The following is a 21,403-nucleotide window of genomic DNA, read 5'->3' as shown; positions in this document are numbered from 1 at the left end:
TTTCCTTTATGTGATCAAGTGGACCTAGACAATCAGGGTAGACAACTCCGGAGTGAATTTTTGACAACCTCCCTTTATTTTTATTTGAATGGATATTTCTCTGATTCATGTCAGATTACTTCCCTTTGTTTTTAGCTCACGATGATCATTGTGAAACCTTGATAACACTATACTCACCATAGGTCACATTTTTTTAACTTAAAGATTTTGGTTGAAATTTTATTTAAAATCTAATATTTCGGATATTGTCAAAGGTATTGACTTGAAACTTGGAATACTTCATTACTATCAACCCCTACACCAAGGGCATCAATCCTCATAATTATTTTTTTCATTTATGACAGATGTATACCCCTTTTTTAACTTAGAATTTTTTGTTTGCGAGTTTGTATCTCCAATACTATAGCAGGTATAGGACTGAAACATCACACATGGTCTTCGGGGTAAATAGACAGTGTCATTACAACAAGACCCATAACTCTGTCAAGCATTTCCCCCAAATTATCCCCAGTTTATGTTTTGACAGCAGCTATTTGAAATATCACTTGTGTTGTACACATTTTATATAAAATTACAAATGGCATTCACTTGTTTCAGTTCTTTGTTTCCCTACTAGAAAAATGCATGTGCTCGTCTATACTCCAACAAGTGTAACTCTTAACAAAAATTATAGGCTTGGAAACCAGTATGCTATGTTAAAAATCGCTTATAAAATGTATTTTCAGACATTCCTGAAATTCACTGTGTTTAGGCATAATATGGTAATTTAAAAGATTTTTTTTACAATTCAGATAGGGCTTTGACATTACAAATGATCACAATACATAAAAAGATCTTTGACATTGGCACTGAACACTTTTCTCTTTATTGTGACTGTGCTGTACAGCCCAGAAAAAGCCTTAAAATTCAACTGTGACACCTACTTTTCATCTTGCCAAAATCTATTACACTGTCCTAGTGAACAACATATATATATATAGACACCAAAGGTGGAAAGTAGAAGATAATTTCTAACTCGACACCACTGCCTTCATATTTAATGAGTATCCCACTCTGCAATTGGTAAAAAATGTAGGTCAAAGGCATTTCTATTCCCAGACCGTTTGTTTATATGTATGTCATATGATATACTTCCACTGTCACAAATATCAATCAGGTGAGCGATATTAGGCCATCTTGGTCCTCTTGTTTATTAGAATCATAATTTGCACGAAGTTTACAGCAACAGCTGACAAATAACCTCTATATTTAATAGATCTACGTAAAGTATATTTGTTGAAAGAAATGTCTTTCACGAGTAAACACCTGGTGCAATATTTTACGAGTGACAGTGGCATAGCCACGTGTGAAAATGTAAGAGATATATGGTGTTCATGAGTGAAAGATATCTAATTTTACATGTGAAACAAACAAATTTTCTTTCTATTTCATGTTTTGACTAGATTTACACATTTTATAGTTCCATACCAGTGAATTTTTCACCTTGAAAAAGAAAAAAAAAAAAAAAAGGTACATTTCACTCTAATTTTTCGGACCTCCGTGGCCGAGTGGTTAATGTCGCTGATTCCAAAGCGGGGCGTTGAATTCACCTGTCTTAGGATGGTCGGTGATTCTACCTATGTGCCCGCTTGTGATGAAATAATGCACGGAGGGACACTTAATTGGGGTCTTTCTCCACCATTAAAAGCACAGGAGCTCGAGGTCGGGAACGCAGATTTTTCTGCCTTATCCGGCCTTTATGTATTGACAGAGCTTACGGCCTTTACGAATATGATCCAAATTTTCCATTATCTCAACTTTTAAACGTAATTTTTAAAAGTTGAGATAATGGAAAATTTGGATCATATTCGTAAAGGCCGTAACCTCTCATACTCCAAGCAGAGTTGTCGTTCGTTCCTCACCATACGTGAATGCTAATGTAACCGGTGTGCAAGAGAGTGGTAAGCTCTGTCAATACATAAAGGCCGGATAAGGCAGAAAAATCTGCGTTCCCGACCTCGAGCTCCTGTGATGTACATGTGTTAGTCGACATACGACCATATCTTCAGAAATTTTCTGACAATCAGTTTTTAAAAGTGCCGAGGCTAAATTTCGAAGTGAGGGCCCAAGGTTTGGCCATGCTCGAATGTGGGCGAACGCAAGAACAAGTCTCTAGACTATTTAATGTCTCTCGTTTGACAATACTGCGTCCTGTTCGATGTTTCAGAAACACCGTAACGCTTATCGATAGGCCACGTTTGGGTAGACCGTATGTAACGTCAGTACGTACGGCAGGACAATTACATACGTCAACGCCATTCGCTTGACAAATTTATGACGGCAGTAACCGTGGACGTCTGTAAGTCAACATACAGTGAGAAATCGGCTTAGAAAACGGGAAATTATCTGCCACAGGCCCTACTGCGGTCTAGTTCTTACGCTACGTCACCCTTACCAACGTCTAATTTGGGCCCACAACCATCGCGGTCAGCGTTGGCAGAAGGTAGTGTTTAGTGATGAGTCACATTTCTACTTGTGGAACGCCAACGGACGTATCCGTGTCTGCAGACGACGTCGTGAACGCTACACTAACAATTGCGTTATGCAGCACAATCCTTATGGTGGGGCGGAGTTATGGTCTGGGAAGACTTCTACTATAAGTTTAAGTACCAACTCGTCGTGTGTCAAGGTAATATCACAGCCAGGCGTTACATTGACCAGGTATTACGTCCTGTGGTTGTCCCTATATTCCGTCAACGTCAAGGCTTGGTTTTCAGCATGACAATTTGCGACCTCATGTTGCACGTGCCACCAGGAACTTTTAACAGACGAGCAACTTTGATATCTTGAAATGGCCGGCGTGCTCACCGGAATTCAATTCGATTGAACACGACTGGGATTACCTTGGACGGCAGTTACGTCAACGTCAATCGCAAGTCTGCCAACGTCCGGGAATTGATAGCAGCGCTCCACCAGGAGTGGGCCAAAATCCCACGGTATCTGCTACGTAACTGGTACGGGCCCATGAGGTGACGTCTTGCAGCTGTGGTTGCCAGTAGAGGTGGCCACACGTGCTACTGATTTTGTCAGTGAAATTCCTCTGATCGGTCTATTGTAATTAAAAATTTGAAGCATAATACGACCATGAAATGCTGTATAATTGACCATCAATTCTTTTAAATCATTAGATTGCGAATGGAAGTGTTCTTTTCTAATTTTGAGATGGACCTATATGTGATTCTATTTTATTTCTTAAACTTATATAACGCTTTACTAAAGAAATATGCTGCTTGTTAATTATTTATGAAATTGCAAAATAAATAAATAAATGAATAGATAAATAAACAAATAATTAGGTTCTGGAATGTTCTTAACAGATGAACTGAATAACAGCAATTCTAATCATCATTGAAAAACTTGACTTAAGCAAATTAAGTTTCTGACAGGATAAAACGCTTTTGGATTTTTTCCCCTGAAACTCAATTATGGTATGTACCTGAAGCATGGTAATTCTACTCAACAGAAGTTATAGTCTCTAGTCTTGGATGGTGATCATTTCGAAGAAGTAACTGTAACAAGATGATGGTGGATTTTTAAAACATTACTACAGGAAAATGTAATCTTCTTTGTTTCATAGGGCTCCAACACAGTCTTCCTTGTATTACTGTTACTCTAGAGATAGACTAGCTCCTAGACTGTATCTTTTTACATTTTTATGATTGAATGTAGTGAACTGAGCCAGTCTATATCCTATGTCCAATATCATATGACAATTTCAACATCAGTCCTGTGTGAAAATCTCTAAAATAGACTGGCTTTTGTCTCTATGAAAATGAATTCGTCAAAAAAAAAGGAAAAAATATAGAAATAGTTATTATCAGTCTAGTGGCTAGTCTACTCTAGAGAGAGATGAGAAATCACCCGTGGCCATCAAAGTGTGCGACACTGAACCTTCTAGTGCATGCGTGCGTGTGTGCGTCCATGTGCGTGTGTTTGCTTGGATGTACGGATACAGGATCATCCGGATGACAGATACGTGTTCAAGCTATGGGCGGAGTTTTATATGATAAGGTTTTCATATTTTCGTTGCTTGTTGTGATATTACCTTTGATGAAGCCAAAAGTTTCCTTTGCTCATTTCCCCATTCTTCTATTTTGTTAAGATCTTGCAAAGAGCTATAAAAATAAATTTTATACTTCTTTGCTTGTTGTAGTCTCGCCGGTAGTCTGTTCCACTGATCTGTCTAACGTAGTACGCGCGGAATAGTATTTACCGATGTACGAGAAAATAGCTGTGTTGGCCGTGAATGTAACGGTGAAATACATTGGTCAATTTTCTGAAATTTATCCAATCGTCTTATTAGTATTAGACCGTTCTTGTTTGTGTCGGGAAAATGGCTGAAGGTGGAAATTTGGTATCCGTAGACTTTGAAATCTATGGTAAAGTTCAAGGTGTGTGAGATAATACAGCTAGCAACATAGTAATAACTTTAACCCTTCTTTTTTGTTACTCTCCAAGCATTTTACATTGCAAAATTAACTTTTCTTTGTTAGAGTTACAAAATTGGAAGTGTCTAGTCGTCCGGTAACCGGACGCCTAGTCCTATCAATAAGACCTGACATAACATATTTTAACATTTTGACGTCTATCGGTTCTGTCAGGTCTTATCGGATCGCCATGTATAACATGTAGTGAGAAGCGAACACACTTCATGTCGCCTCTAATCTTCAAATTATGAACAACATAACCCAATCCGAAGTGAAACAACACTACTTACACCGAAAATAATCCTTTTTTCAACTGCACATGTGAATAATTATAAAATAAAAGTTACTTTTCATATATAAATATCGAGTTGTTTCTTTCCACAGTATGTATTGCCGTGTATACTATCTGTATTATGGTGTGCAACATTGCCGGTCTATCCGAATGTTGTGTAAACACAGTTTATTTTGAGAATCAATTTTAGACGAAATATTTTCCCTCTGGATCAGTTGGCAAATAGTTCACGTGGAAAATTGTTTTCGTCTAAGTCGATTCTAAATATATTATAACCTGCTGAATATGCTTGAAAAATGGCGGAATGTGTATTGAAAACTACACAATTCACATATATTGGATATAAGGGCTTTTAAAGGTAAATTTAAACGATATATTACTAGAATATGATAAATAACAGTAGGCTGGACTGTCTAAACCTGCGTATATCGTATATTTTTCGTGTGAGAAAATGCTACATTCTACTGATTAGGGCCCTTTTAGACGTTACAATGCAGATTGAAAATAAAATGTAAAATAATAAAATAATGAATGTTGAAGGTAAAATGAGCATGTACACGTCTAATATTTTGGACTACCGGACGCCTAGCCTGCGTTCTAGTCGTCCGGTTACCGGACGGCTAGCAAATCCTCAGGGAATTTTCTAGCCGTCCGGTAATTGATTTCTTAATGAATAAGTAATGATTTTATATAGTTTTAAATGTTATTTACTTAAAATATTAATACTTGTCTGATTTTTTAGTCGATTAAACGCAAGAGATCGTGTTTGTTTTCAAATCCGTTGATATTCTATTTTTAGAAATGATAAAACATTGAGCGCCGAACGTCCGTATGCTATTTTGTAAAAAGTGATGTTTTTTTCTGGCCTAAACTTTAATTATTAAAACACAAATTTATATTTTTTTTTTGAAGAATGGAAAGCTTAAAAAAAGCAATTCATTCGTTAATTTTGACTATAATTATTTCAAAATAAAATGGATTAATTATGAACGTTTAACTACTGTTTTTCTAAAAGTTTTGAACATCACGCTGCCGCTTTTGAAATTAGATGTCATTTATAACAGTTATTCATTAAAAATATTTGAATACTAAAATATGAAAATTTGAAAGTACTTCAAAACTTTTTTAATTTTGAAAATCCAGTGAAAAAGTTGTTAAAATTTAAAAATTCTGATCCCATTAAAGCCTCCAGATGAACATATTTTAATAAGTGACGTCACGTCGATCTCGCCATTATCGAGTTCGGCAAACTTCCATTTTATAGGCTGAACAATGCAGTAATTTATTGTAAATGTTTATAGTATGTATTTACACAAAATTTTGTTTGCAGATAGTATCGATAAGTAAATGACATTAAAACTATATAAAATAATGTCTTATTCATTAGGAAATCAATTACCGGATGACTAGAAAATCCCCTGAGGATTTGCTAGCCATCCGGTAACTGGACGACTAGAACGCAGGCTAGGCGTCCGGTTACCGGACGACTAGACACTTCCTACAAAATTATGCTGTATGAAAACTCAAGACACTTGCAAATTATGTGGAACACTTGCCCTCACCCAGCCCAGACTACCGGATTACAAGCTATAGACTATAGGCTGAACACCACTAAATCTGGCTGTTCTTTATTTCATATAAAATCCACTTAATAATGGTTTTTCGACATTCTGAATATCAGGAGTCAATTTGACTGCTGGCCCGCTAGCCTGCGGCCAGTTGATTTTACCTGAGGCTAGTCTCAAACTCTCAGTTTTCGACTGCATGGCAGACCAATTTCACTTTCTGCCTCTACATCTCAAGTATATGGTGGAAATCAACGCAGTTTAAACTATATGATTTATGGTATTGCATAATATACATCAAGCTAGCAGGGTTTAAAAATAAACCACACAGATTTACATCACTGAGGTAGAAATTTAACAGTGTAATTGGAAAACACGCTGACATACCGTAGATACCCATGTGCAGTTTTTTTTACCCCCGGAACCCCCCCCCAGAGTTTAGGGTGCGCATTATACACAGGTATAGACGATTTTCCAACTTCAAAACGAGTTTTGTTGCCGATTTTTGCCATTTTGGTAAAGGGAAACTACTCTCCGTGCTATCTGTCACCGCTAAAATCTAAGATTGCCGTACGTTCCGTAAAAGATTGAGTGGTATATTTTTCTTTCAAACAAAATTAATTTCGTATAAATTTAAAAGTATTTTGATGAAAGAAATATTTAAAAATCACAAAAATTATGATACTAATTAAAGATCAAGTATTATCTTTAACCGAGATCAAACTGTGAACAACAAAACTGACACGAGGTGATACGCTAATTGCCGGTAATTACTGTCCATTTCATCGTAACAAAAAGACTAGTATCACACCTTTTGTTATGGGTTTGAATTGAGAAGCTCATGTCATTTTGAAAGATACCATTCCGAAATATTGAAACAGTTGCTTTCTGTTTATTTAAAACATGTAATTAAAAAAGAAATAACAGCAAATGTAACAATATTTTACTGGTTTTATTTTCAAGAAAACAAAAATCGATAGTACCGCAAGACCGATGCTGCTCTCTGCCACGGACGTAAAATTTATAACCGGTGTTGATGTAAACTCTACTTTCGTTTTCCATCCACCTCAAAATTGACCAAAAATGTTTTTTCCCAGGATTTTGGGCTAAAATCAGGGGTGCACATTATACATGGGTATCTACGGTACATGGAGTTTAAAAGTGTTTTGCCTACAAAACGGAGGTCTTCTCATTAGTTATATTGATTGCATTTGGAATGAGCTTTCAAGACATATAATTTTCAGTGTGGAAAATTGGGTTTAAATATGTTTTTGAAGCCTCCAAAGTTTATAGACATAGAAGGAAAACTTTCTGCATTGTTTTGAAAGGTAAGTGGGTTGTGCGCATAGGGTGTTATAGTCTCTATATATAAAAGAGCCCTCTGTGCACAATAAGTTGGGCTAACCTCGGGCCAGCTGTACATCCAATAAACTAGCCCGTCAGGCCTGCTGAAAATTATGAAAGAGTTTTAAAAATTGAAAATATCGCCTTTCAGATTTAAGTTTTTGTTTCGTTTTGACCGCTCCATTCAGTCAGAAAACTTTCAAAACCGCATATTTCACAATTGAGTGTGCACAGTATTGACTTCCGCACACAAAACTGTAAACTAAAATTTGATTGGACAGGTGTGCGAAAACAACCAATCATATGACGCTTCTTAATATTGGATTATTATCATTATAGTAATAGTAAATGTATCAAGGCCTTAATCATTAACTCATGGACATAAAAAACATTTTCAGCAAGAAAAAAATGCAAATACTGAAACACATTCTTTTCATAATTTATCATGATTATATAGCCAGGTAGCCGTAGCCTCTACTCCATCTAAACAGCTGATCGCATGTATTGACATGCTGTCGTTTGACGTCATAGACCACTCCTGTCAAAAAAAAGTCAATATAAGGAGAAATGAGAATGTGCTATGGAACTCCACGCAAAGAGTTCGGAAAATTTTATATAGAATGAAACAAATTATCCTTTTTATAATGAATACCATTTGAATCAATGTAGACGCTTCCAATTTGCAAGAGGAACATTATCTTCACCCTTGTGATTCTGTCATGTTTTCAAACAGTGGCCGCCATTTTACGAATTTCTCCACATTGTAATGATGTCATAAATATGAAAATTACTGGGGTCAAACGTGCTGTTTCCCATGGGTTTCTTTGAAATTGTGGCGGAAAATGCCATGATCTCTGTTGCAGGATGATATTATATCAATTGTTTATAAATAACAGTGTTAATATGTTGCAACCAGTAACTTCAAATTGTAGCAGTTCCTTGATGTTGGAAGTAGCCATGTGTGAATCCTTCTCTGTTGTGAACTAAACAATATTGGCTTTATTACTGCCACTATTACTGGTACATGTATGCATTAAGTAAACAAAACTAAATATAGCCACTATTATATTTTACATAGACAGCTGTAGCAACAGTTTATAATATTTTGTTTCAGGTGTGTTCTTCAGGAGAGTAAGTATACAATGGTCATATAATAATCAATTTACTAATTTCCAAGGTGTGTCTTCAGGCTGTCAGCTGTTAAAAGTTCATCTTAAAATATCTCTTACCACTTGGCAAGTACCTGATGACAGATAACGCAGCATGTATGTTGTGTCATTGTTGCGCAAGTCCTAGAATTTTTAACTTGACTATTGAAAGAATAAGGAGAACTATCCTACTCACCAAGGCGTTGGTGTCGCACCTTGGTTAAGTTTTTCGTGCCAGTCCACATTTTGACAAAATTTTGACATACAGCTTTGAAACTTACAACACTTGTGTACCATCACCATATCCAGTTTAGGCAAGAGTACATAACTCCATCTAGGATTTTGTCTGAATTATGGCCCCTTTTAACTGACAAATCTTGGTTAAGTTTTTCATACCAGTTCATATTTTGTGTAAACTGTTTGACATATGACATTAAAACTTTTATCTCTTGTTTATTATAACAGTATCTGTCTGTAGGCAAGAATTATACATACCTCGGCCAGGTATTTTGGCTGAATTATGGCCCTTTTGGACTCGGAAATTGATTCAATTTTCATACAAGTCCACGTTTTGCCAAAACTATTTGATATCTGGCTTTTAAACATTTAATAAACACTTGTACATCATCAAAATCCCCATCTGTAGTCAAGGCTATGTAACTATGTCAAAGATATTTGGCTGAATTTTGGCCTTTTTTTGACATGGAAATCAGTTGAATTTTTCATACAAGTCCATATTTTGTGTAAACTGTTTGACATATGGCTTTGAAACTTTGACCACTTGTTTACCATCATAGGCTCCATATGTAGGCAAGACTTCATAACTAGGAGAAGGATTCAAGGAAGTTGGCTCAGTTATGGCCCTTTTTTGACATAGATATTACTTAATATTTTGACCAGTACTAACATCAATTCTTTGAATAGTCGAGCGTGCTGTCAACAGACAGCTCTTGTTACTTTTTATTTTGCAGCTTTGCCTTCATTGTCAGAAGAACATATTTTGGTATTAGAGATTGTATTATCTGACCAAAAGTGTGCACAGTTATAATGTTAATAGCTTGCAGCCTTAGTTTTTTCTGTTGACATAGTGTTAATAGTGTATATATTCTTAGTGGCAGTTACAAGCTCAAATAAGTTTGCTATAATAAGTTGTAATTCATATTTCCTTTTACCAAAGTAATTGACCATGTAATGATTCAGAAAGTAGCATTTGGAATCTGAATCATGTTTTTGCTAACACATTATTTAGACATTCCTTTAGCATTCAGCTACAGTCGGTAGTGAAATACTGAATGACTTTTTATTGGTTGTTTCCATGATCACTTTGCCTTTTCACCTAAAAGATTCTAAAGCACAATGGAAAAGGAATGACACATAAGCTGAATAGAACTCAGGGTGAGGGATTTGCTTTTATCAACTATGTAGTTCATTATAGATTGTCACAAATGTTATGGAAATGTCTGAGAACAGTTTCTTTGCTTAAAGTTGTGATTTAAGAAACAGAGCTGTATTCCAAACTGAGTTAACAAAGTCAGTGGATGTAAAGGTTCAGAGAAAAAGATGTGTTAAACATTTTAAAGTTGTTCAAAAGATTTAGTTGTATATGGATTCACCATCACTATGTTTTTGTGTATTTCTAACAAAGTCCAGTGGTAAAACGGAATTCAGAATTACACAACCATGATAACACATCACTTAATTCATGCAGTATGTGAAGCATATTTTGTTATCAGTTTGCATAAATATATTAACCTAATAAATAATCCTTACCCATAACATGTTGTAATTGTAAAGTTAAGGATATATAGCATACCCATGTCTTAACATATCCATACTACGTGGAATAATTTCATGAGGATAAAGGATGAGTAACATGTAGTTGACTTTGATTTTATTGTGTGAAATCAGATGTACATGTATTATATGATCACCTTGGGAAGGCATATGATATGGACAATGGCCACAAAAGTTGTCTGCTGTTTCATTTGAGCAGTTCTTATCCAATGGTCAACTAGGGGCACAATAATATGACCAAGTTCAATAACCAGCTGGATCTTCAAAGTGTTTCAGTTCTTTGATTTACACAAGAAATGATGGTGTGTGCTTTCGAACTGTCTCAGACAAGTTGAATAACCAGCTGGAGCTTCCAAATCAGTCTTCAGTAATAGCCCTTGAATTACATAAAAATTGACATTTTTCCTTGATAACATAAATATTTCTTATCCAGTATTCACCAAATTTTGTCAGCATAATATATTGGATCAGTTCGATATTAACCAGAAAAGATTTTCAAAGTCGTTCTTGAATAACTTTAAATTTTAAAAGTTGACAGTTTGGGCTTAATATCTTAGCAGTTCTAATCAAGCGTTCACCAAAATAGTTTCTTGGCCAAGTTCGATAACTTCAGATTGTCTTTGTCACCTTTGAATTAGTCATAATTGAGAAAATTGACAACTAGTCTGCTCATTAAGTTTACTATTATTTGCTGTGGTAAGCATTAATTGTGACAGTTTAACAGTTGTAAGATGGCCTGATTCCAGATTGGATGATTAGTGTCATATGTTTTGGTGGTTTCAGATATAGTCTTATAGTGATGATAATAGCAAGATTTAGGTTGGGAATACAACCTCTTTCTGTTTCCCTACATAGAGTAAAAACCGGGTAAAATAGTATACCCACAGTGTATAGACTCTCTGTACGCCCAACCGGAAGTCGCCAACAACTAGGCGTTCAGAAATCAAAACACAAACTTTTGCTGTCGTGGATGTCTTGGATTTTCATTGTTTATTTCGTTAATATCGCATAAAGTAAGTTTATTTTTAATCTGAGTATTGTTTAAGAGCTACTGTTTATGTAGATACCAAACACGCCTATTAAAACTCTTAATATACTTCATTTTAAGTCAAATCACGTGTGGGTATTTGTTCGATTTTGTAATGAAACTATCAATTCTTTGAAATACATGTATCTTGAGCTTTTGCAAAGAATTGAAACCTTTGCTACTTCGTAGATCAATATCTTACGCATCGATAAATACTAGCATGGCTGTATGGTAACGAATGCGTTTTTAGCTCACCTGTCACAAAGTGACAAGGTGAGCTTTTGTGATCGCGCGGTGTCCGTCGTCCGTCGTCCGTCCGTGCGTGCGTCCGTCCGTAAACTTTTGCTTGTGACCACTCTAGAGGTCACATTTTTCATGGGATCTTTATGAAAGTTGGTCAGAATGTTCATCTTGATGATATCTAGGTCAAGTTCGAAACTGGGTCACGTGCCGTCAAAAACTAGGTCAGTAGGTCTAAAAATAGAAAAACCTTGTGACCTCTCTAGAGGCCATAATTTTCAATGGATCTTCATGAAAATTGGTCAGAATGTTCATCTTGATGATAACTAGGTCAAGTTTGAAACTGGGTCACGTGCGGTCAAAAACTAGGTCAGTAGGTCTAAAAATAGAAAAACCTTGTGACCTCTCTAGAGGCCATATATTTCACAAGATCTTCATGAAAGTTGGTCAGAACGTTCACCTTGATGATATCTAGGTCAAGTTCGAAACTGGGTCACGTGCCTTCAAAAACTAGGTCAGTAGGTCAAATAATAAAAAAACCTTGTGACCTCTGTAAAGGCCATATTTTTCATGGGATCTGTATGAAAGTTGGTCTGAATGTTCATCTTGATGATTTCTAGGTCAAGTTCGAAACTGGGTCAGGTGCCGTCAAAAACTAGGTCAGTAGGTCTAAAAATAGAAAACCTTGTGACCTTTCTAGAGGCCATATATTTCACAAGATCTTCATGAAAATTGGTCAGAACGTTCACCTTGATGATATCTAGGTCAAGTTCGAAACTGGGTCACGTGCCATCAAAAACTAGGTCAGTAGGTCTAAAAATAGAAAAACCTTGTGACCTTTCTAGAGGCCATATATTTCAAAAGATCTTCATGAAAATTGGTCAGAATGTTCACCTTGATGATATCTAGGTCAAGTTCGAAACTTGGTCACGTGCCTTCAAAAACTAGGTCAGTAGGTCAAATAATAGAAAAACCTTGTGACCTCTCTAAAGGCCATATTTTTCATGGGATCTGTGTGAAAGTTGGTCTGAATGGTCATCCTGATGATATCTAGGTCAAGTTCGAAACTGGGTCACGTGCGGTCAAAAACTAGGTCAGTAGGTCTAAAAATAGAAAAACCTTGTGACCTCTCTAGAGGCCATATATTTCATGAAATCTTCATGAAAATTTGTCATTACGTTCACCTTGATGATATCTAAGTCAAATTCGAAAGTGGGTCACGTGCCATCAAAAACTAGGTCAGTAGGTCAAATAATAGAGAAACCTTGTGACCTAACTAGAGGCCATATTTTCCATGGGATCTGTATGAAAGTTGGTCTGAATGTTCATCTTGATGCTATCTAGGTCAAATTTGAAATTGGGTCACGTGCCGTCAAAAACTAGGTCAGTAGGTCAAATAATAGAAAAACCTTGTGACCTCTTAAAGGCCATATTTTTCAATGGATCTTCATGAAAGTTGGTCTGAATGTTCATCTTGATGATATCTAGGTCAAATTCGAAACAGGGTCATGTGCGGTCAAAAACTAGGTCAGTAGGTCTAAAATAGAAAAACCTTGTGACTCTCTAGAGGCGATACTTGTGAATGGATATTCATAAAAATTGGTCAGAATGTTCACCTTGATGATATCTAAGTCAAGTTCGAAAGTGGGTCACGTGCCTTCAAAAAGTAGGTCAGTAGGTCAAATAATGAAAAAACGTTGTGACCTCCCTAAAGGCCATATTTTTCATGGGATCTGTATGAAAGTTGGTCTGAATGTTTATCTTGATGATATCTAGGTCAAGTTTGAAACTGGGTCAACTGCGATCAAAAACTAGGTCAGTAGGTCTTGAAATAGAAAAACCTTGTGACCTCTCTAGAGGCCATACCCTTGAATGGATCTTCATGAAAATTGGTCAGAATGTTCACCTTGATGATATCTAGGTCAAGTTTGAAACTGGGTCACGTGCCTTTAAAAACTAGGTCAGTAGGTCAAATAATAGAAAAACCTTGTGACCTCTCTAGAGACCATATTTTTCAATGGATCTTCATGAAAATTGGTCAGAATTTTTATCTTTATAATATCTAGGTCAAGTTCAAAACTGGGTCACATGAGCTCAAAAACTAGGTGACTATGTCAAATAATAGAAAAAACGACGTCATACTCAAAACTGGATCATGTGGGAAGAGGTGAGCGATTCAGGACCATCATGGTCCTCTTGTTAGGAAAATGTGTTTTTCTGAGACATATGCCGATTACACTGTCCCACTAGTCGATACATTACTGACCCACTAATCGCAATTTCAAAAATCCGGACTGAACGCTTAGTCGAAAAACTGTACGCCTATTCAAAACTTCTTTTCATTCATATATTTCAATAATTTGACTTTGTTTTATGATAACCAACAGTTAAAAAGTAATAGTTATAATTTCTTTCGTTTTTGTGACAGTCACAGACCAATTTATATGTTATTACTGCAGTTTCGAATCCACTTTTCGTAAAGGTTAGTGTTTATTAGTAAGTAATTATCAAATTAATTTAGTCTAGCGCGGCTGTCTAATTCAATTTGGTAAATGCATACTAATAAACTCTAACCTGCATAGTATTTGAAATTATTTTTCGGCGAACGCCGTCTAAGAACGAATTCGTTACCTATGCCACGTGACTTCAGTTTGCAAATCAAACTACTTGATAACGCATTATAGATAATTTATCAAAATGGAAGATTTATGCAACACTCTGGCTGATTGGACGAGAGTGTCAATTTCTTTCACTCTGTTGATTGTGCTATGCTGAGTGAAATGTAGACAAAGCGTTTATCCTAAACGACGCTGTTCACAGTTTTAAAGCTAACTTTGGCTCAGTATATTTAGCAAGAATATTGATATATCTCAAAATGATAAGTAAGTTTAATAAATATGATAAAAACCTGTTCAAATACCAACATATATCAAATTAAAGAAAGAGCTGAATACGGTCTGTGTATCACATGAATAAGGGTGTGATAAGAGTCTTTTATGTAGAGAAGTGCTTTTTAAAAGATTTTCCTTGTTACAATTGTCGTCTGTATATGAAAAGGTTTCTTGCTTTTGTGACTTATTCAGATTGCATATTAAAATGAGTACTTGTTTGCTTTGATATATTTGTTATAAATTATTTAACTGATTTATTATATATGAATATTTTACTTTAGTATGGTATGCAAATATTGAACTCAGTTGAAATCTGTTTTATTATGTATATGCTATATAATGACTGAATCTCATTACACTGAAATGAAGGTACGCTGCATACATTTTATCTATGTGATATGACTACGGTCAAACTTTGCTTATGAAACAGAAATGTTGAAATAATTACAATTGTATGTTTTGCTTGACCTTCACTTTTTTATAGGTGTAACGTCATTGTCCAAAGATTCATGAATAGCGAATATGCATTTGTTAAAGCGGGATCAGTTGGCCTATTTTAGAAATAAATAAAAATAATAAATAAAAAAATCCTTTAATTGATTTTTTCTCATGTATTCAAATCAAACTTGATTTGTAGCATCTTTATTAGGCCCGCAGCCAACTTTGTTCAGCTGGGACATTTGACTCCTTTTAGGGGCTGCTAGAGCTAAAACTAGAAATGCCTTTATACAGCGTCTCATGAACAACTTGGTGGATCTTTGTCATACTTGGTCTGGAGCATCATTATAAGGTCCTCTTCCAAATTTATTTATATAGGAACTTGGGCCCTATTAGGGACCACTATAGCTAAAAGTAGATATGCCTTTCTTCGCATTAACCACTAAAATGTAATGGATTTTTATCAAACTCGATGTGTAACAATATCGTAAGGTCTCCTGCTATTTTGTTACAAATGGGGATAGGGACCAATTTAGCTAAAAATATAAACACGTTTAATGACCTCTTCTCATGAACCGCTTCATGAATCTTCATCAAACTACTGCTGTAATTATTCTAAGGATAAACGAAACAAAATTGCAACCCTACGAAACCTTTGCGAAAAATTAAAAGAGAACCATTTAAATTGTTAAAGTGCGGTGTTTAGTTTTGCAATTTGAACAAGAGCTGTCTCCATAGGATGACACATGCCCCCGATGGCACTTTGAATGAATAGTTATGGCCGATGTTAGAGTTTAGGACCTTTGACCTATGGAGCTGGGTCTTGCGCGCGACACGTCCTCTTACTGTGCCACACATTTATGCGTAGTTATTTTAAAATCCATGCATGAATGACAAAGATATGGACCGGACACTCCCATCAATGCACTATCATGAAAAATGACCTAAGTGTGACCTTGACCTTTGAGCTACGGACCTGGGTCTTGCGCGCGACACGTTGTCTTACTGTGGTACACATTCATGCCAAGTTATTTGAAAATCCATCCATGGATGACAAAGATATGGACCGGACACGCCCATCAATGCACTATCCTTTAATGTCTAAGTTTGACCTTGACCTTTGAGCTACGGACCTGGGTCTTGCGAGCGACACGTCGTCTTACTGTGTACACATTCATGCCAAGTTATTTGAAAATCCATCCATGGATGACAAAGATATGGACCGGACACGCCCATCAATGCACTATCCTTTAACGTCTAAGTGTGACCTTGACCTTTGAGCTACGGACCTGGGTCTTGCGCGCGACACATCGTCTTACTGTGCCACACATTCATGCCAAGTAATTTGAAAATCCATCCATCGATGACAAAGATATGGACCGGACACGCCCGTCAATGCACTATCCTTTAACGTCTAAGTGTGACCTTGACCTTTGAGCTACGGATCTGGGTTTTGCGCGTGACACGTCGTCTTACTGTGGTACACATTCATGCCAAGTGATTTGAAAATCCATCCATCGATGACAAAGATATGGACCAGACACAAAATTGCGGACAGACTGACAGACTGACAGACCGACAGACGGTTCAAAAACTATATGCCTCCCTTCGGGGGCATAAAAATGTTAGATGAAAGATGAATGTTAGATGAAAAATTCATAAACTTCTTTCCTTATTACAATTCGCCGACCATCATTTTTAAAGATATTTCTTGTTTGTAATAATGACTAGATTCTTTACATATAAATTACTAATGCATCATTCATATAATCGTTACGTGGCACAACTCAGTGTTTGATCCATTTCCGGCATCTCAGAGACTTGTTCGGACTTTACCTTCATTCACAGATGAAACAGCTGCCGTCGGCGCAGTTATTGGTAATTTCTGTTTATTTTAATATCCGGCTACAAATCACCGCTGATATCAGTCAAAATCAAGCAGATTGAAGCTAATATCCAGTTATTTTTCTTTTGCATTAATAATTATTGCAGTAATCGCTACAGAACAAACTGAAAATGGCTCCTAATGTTTACATCAGCTGTTCTGCACGTATAACTAACCACCGTCTTGGAAGATAGATGAGCGGACGCGTTTTGGACACTTTGATTGTACAAAGTTTTCATGTAGACAGCGCATTTGTCTGTTAGCGGAGCTTAAACTGAAAAAATAATTTCAAGTACAACACCTTGAGTGACCTTCACCTTGGGTATAATGGGCAGTCCCTGCATGAAAAGGCTTTGTTTGCACGATGTTTATGTGAAGTTACAGTAAGGTATAAGCAAAAGTAAAAATAATAAATAAAGATGTGACAGAAAAAAAGGTTGCCGAAAAACTTAACTTTAACCGAAACTGGGGCGAGTAGAATAGCCCCGCTATTCCCCGAATAGTCGAGCTGAAAATACAAAGAAAAAACAAAACAAAGTGTCCTGTCAAGCTGAGCGGAATAAATATATATTTTTCTCGTATGTTAACGGAAACACGTACACAGATTCTAATTCTTGTCCAAGACAAGGACATCGTTGGTGAAACAGACCAATAAATACTGTTTCACTGTCGCAAGTAAAATACAATACAAAACTTATATTTATAAATTCAAAGTACAGTGTATAGAGCCTACAAGCCCAAACACGTCGTCATTTCTTTATTGAATAGGCGTACAGTGTTTTGGCGAATAGTGGAACAGTTTTATATAAAGTTTTGCGACTAGGCAGTCAGTGCATAATTCAGATGCATGTTGAATTAAACAATATTTAAACTATTCAGGATTGTAAATTCATATTTGTAGGTATAACCTTATTTGCATGGATTTATAATTTAACATTCAGAAGCGGTTCTGACACGTATTTCACTCGCAGTTCCTAAATAATGGGCATTTTTAGCCTGAATGCATCGTCTTTTGTTTTGACCTGCTGAGTTTGGGGTGAAAATACGTTTTAATTTCATGTGTTAATGTCTATTTAACGGCAGTTTGTTGCAGAGACATTTATCATACATTGAAAAATATATACAACAAGAACATTTATTTCAAATATCCAAAGGAAAACATAAAAATACTCATTACCGACAGCTTCCAAAAATTTGAAAAACGAAAGTGAACGCCTAGTTATTGGCGACTTCCATTTGAGCGTACAGAGAGTCTATACACTGTGATACCGGTAAATAAATAATGCATCTATACCATGATAAAATACCCAAATATCTCTTTATATATTCTACACATTTTAGAATAAACCATTGTTTGAGAGCGTCTGTTTTCTGTACATGTATCAAATAACATTTGTTACCTCTAGGTAGACATTTTTGTATCATATTTAATTTCTGTACATTTCTATAGAATACAAAGATATGTCCCATTGTATATTACAGGATACACAGAAACAAGCTAAAAAGTTGCACCTTGTTGGTTGGGTAATGAACACACATCGCAACACAGTTCTAGGACAACTACAAGGACCTGCAGATGCTGTCAAATTAATGTAAGTTCATTTATATAATTAGCGATTGACATAATCAGAGGTCAGGGCAGACAAGTGTTTTTATGATTTGAGGGTTATGTATATTTTCTGTGTTGTTCTACATCCTGTCAGGAAATAATCAGTTAATACTTACCCAGGATCTAGATATTTTACTAGCCAGTCTGCATGATATTGCAAAAGAGTATTCAGGCAATACATGTTAAATAAAGCTTACCATTGAAATACCTTAGTTTCCTCTCCTTGGATCCATACCATCAAAGGCTGAGTAGATAGGCAGGGGAAAATATGTTTTTGTACCCCCGACAACAAAGTTGTAAGGGGGGGTATACTGGTTTCAGGTTGTCTGTCTGTCCGTCCGTCCGTCTGTCTGTCCATAGACACAATCTTGTGTGCACCATCTCTCCTCATCCCCTTGACACAATTTAATGAAACTTCACACAAGTGATCAGTAACAACAGTAGTTGTGCATGGGGCATGTTAGGTTCTTTCAGAAAAAAAATTGCAGAGTTACGTGACTTTGTTTTTTATTACTAACTATATACATAGACACAATCTTGTGCGCACCATCTCTCCTCATCCCCTTGACACAATGAAACTTCACACCATGAATCAGTAACAACAGTAGTTGTGCATCGGGCATGTAAGGTTCTTTCAACAACAAAAATTGCAGAGTTATGGGACTTTGTTTTTTGTTAACATACTATGTACATACAGTCTGCATATGCAATATTGTGCGCGCCTAATCTTCCAAACCCTTGCACACAATTAAATGAAACTTCACACAAGTGATCAGTACCAACCCTAGTTGTGCATGGTGCATGTTACGTTCTTTTAGATAAATATTCTGCATAGTTATGGGACTTTGTTTTTTGTTACTATACTGTATACATACAGTCTATATACATACAGTCGGCATAATTATGCAATCTTGTGTGTGTCAAATTGCAATGTACTGTGTCAGTGCATGTGGAGGGTACATTCATCATCTTTAGTGATAGCTCTAGCTGATATTTGTTTTAGTGAGAGTTATTCTACTCACCCAGGTGTTGGTTTTAGCATCACACCTTATTAAAGTTTGTATACGAGTTCATATCTTAGTAACCATTAGGTACATCTACTGGATTTAAACTTTACACAAGGATCCCTAATAATTAAATGTACTGAAATAATAAGTTTTAATATGCCCCCCAAGGTGGGCATATTAGTACATGTGCCGAAGGTGGGCATATTGAAATCGCACTGTCTGTCCGTGTGTCTGTGCGTCCATGTAAATTCTTGTCAGAGCTGTAACTCTGCCACCCATAAAGGGAATAACTTGTCATTAATGTTCACCATAATGAGACGACGTGTCATGCACAAGACCCAGAACCCTAGCTCTAAGGTCAAGGTCACACTTATAAGTAAAGATTAACAAGGTCTGTTTCGTGTCCGGTCCATGACTCTGCCATTATGAAGGGATTTTGAAATTACTTGGCATAAAAGTTCCCTATATTGAGATGATGTGTCATGCGCAAGACCCAGAACCCTAGCTCCAAGGTCAAGGTCACACTTAGAAGTCAAAGGTGTTCCTTGTCTGGTCAATAAGTCTGCCTTTATCAAGAGATTTGAAAATATTTTGAAACAAATGTTAACCCGGGTTAACATGACCCGGGTCTGTTGAGTCTAGGTCACGAAATGATGTAAGTTTTTTGCGCAGACAACTGTAGCATTCTTGGGCATGCTTCAGGGTGTCAATAGTGACAGCTCTTGTAAACTGGTTTGATTTACATGTAATTCAAATTATGGCTTTTTATACATAGAAAATTTGGTTAAAGTTATGCATGCAACTAACTCTTCAATAACAGTAACAACTATATATATTGGATAACCAGGATTGATAACCAGTGCTTCCTAGTCATCAAACCTACTGAAATAACCTTGAGTTAGATAACTGTTGTTGTTGGGTAGATGTTTTTAAACTCATGGTCAAAGTCACTATTGCTAAAAATAGAAAAAAAAATCCATTACTCCTCTTACTTCATTTACAGTAAATATTGATGATGTGTAGGTCAGTATTGAATAGAAAAGAGTGCCTGAGTTGGATATCTTGTCTGTTGTAGAGCAGTCAAAATCACAGTTGCTAAACATAGAAATACCATTGCTGTCGGATGATACATTTGGGAGTACATAATTATGTATTTGTAATTTACAATGAAGTTTGGTTTTGTAGGTTTGGATTTACGGCTGCTCTTATGGTTTAAGTTCAGTAATATTGTTACTAAAACACATATTCATTTCATATAAAGTTTATAACTATAATGGTGAAAATATTTTAGTGAAACTTGCTTTTTATCAGAAGAAATTTAAAGAAAATATGTTTTCTGATCAACAGCATTAGTTGCATAGAAATTTGTATTGCAAGATTAGTGAAAGATTTCAAATGAAACTTCAAGTATAGTCAATTTCAGAGATATTTTTCTTGTATTGTAGGAGACATTGGTTATCTAAAGAAGGAAGTCCAAAATCCAGAATAGACAAAGCTGAATTTAGAGATGAAAGACCTATAACTAAAACCACATATAAAAACTTTAGTGTAAAACATTGATGTCGTCTTCTCAACCAACAAAGCATTTTGTGATAATGTTAGCGTAGTGTTTAATAATTAAACTCAAAATCTACTAACAAGTTGTGTTTCAATACAACTGACTTGGTGTACTGAAAGCTGAGTCTAAAGTGTGAGAT

General features: G+C 36.0%; 1 protein-coding gene across 2 annotated transcripts; it reads left to right on the top strand.

Annotated features, from left to right (window-relative positions):
• The first annotated feature begins 4,305 nt into the window (after nt 1-4,305).
• On the top strand, nt 4,306-21,290 carry LOC123544957 (acylphosphatase-1-like). 2 transcript variants are annotated; one of them, XM_045331137.2, is made up of 4 exons: nt 4,306-4,430; nt 8,782-8,798; nt 18,573-18,682; nt 21,152-21,290. In XM_045331137.2, the coding sequence occupies exons 1-4, from the start codon at nt 4,373-4,375 to the stop codon at nt 21,264-21,266; spliced, it is 300 nt and encodes a 99-aa protein (XP_045187072.2). In that variant the 5' UTR covers nt 4,306-4,372; the 3' UTR covers nt 21,267-21,290. The 2 variants fall into 2 exon arrangements, with proteins under 2 accessions (XP_045187072.2, XP_045187073.2); XM_045331138.2 differs by having other exon boundaries at nt 4,358-4,418.
• Nucleotides 21,291-21,403: the final 113 nt, after the last annotated feature.

This window comes from Mercenaria mercenaria, chromosome 1 (genome assembly GCF_021730395.1).
Source record: "Mercenaria mercenaria strain notata chromosome 1, MADL_Memer_1, whole genome shotgun sequence".
Lineage (NCBI taxonomy): Eukaryota > Metazoa > Mollusca > Bivalvia > Venerida > Veneridae > Mercenaria > Mercenaria mercenaria.
Note: the sequence above shows the minus strand (reverse complement) of the source record. Positions and strands in the feature narration are given on the sequence as shown.

Bases quoted from the DNA above. Each gene is read 5' to 3' on its own strand.
- LOC123544957 (XM_045331137.2), top strand. From the start codon at position 4,373: ATGGCTGAAGGTGGAAATTTGGTATCCGTAGACTTTGAAATCTATGGT. The intron at 18,683-21,151 runs GTAAGTTCATTT...CTTGTATTGTAG, and splicing joins GCAGATGCTGTCAAATTAAT to GAGACATTGGTTATCTAAAG.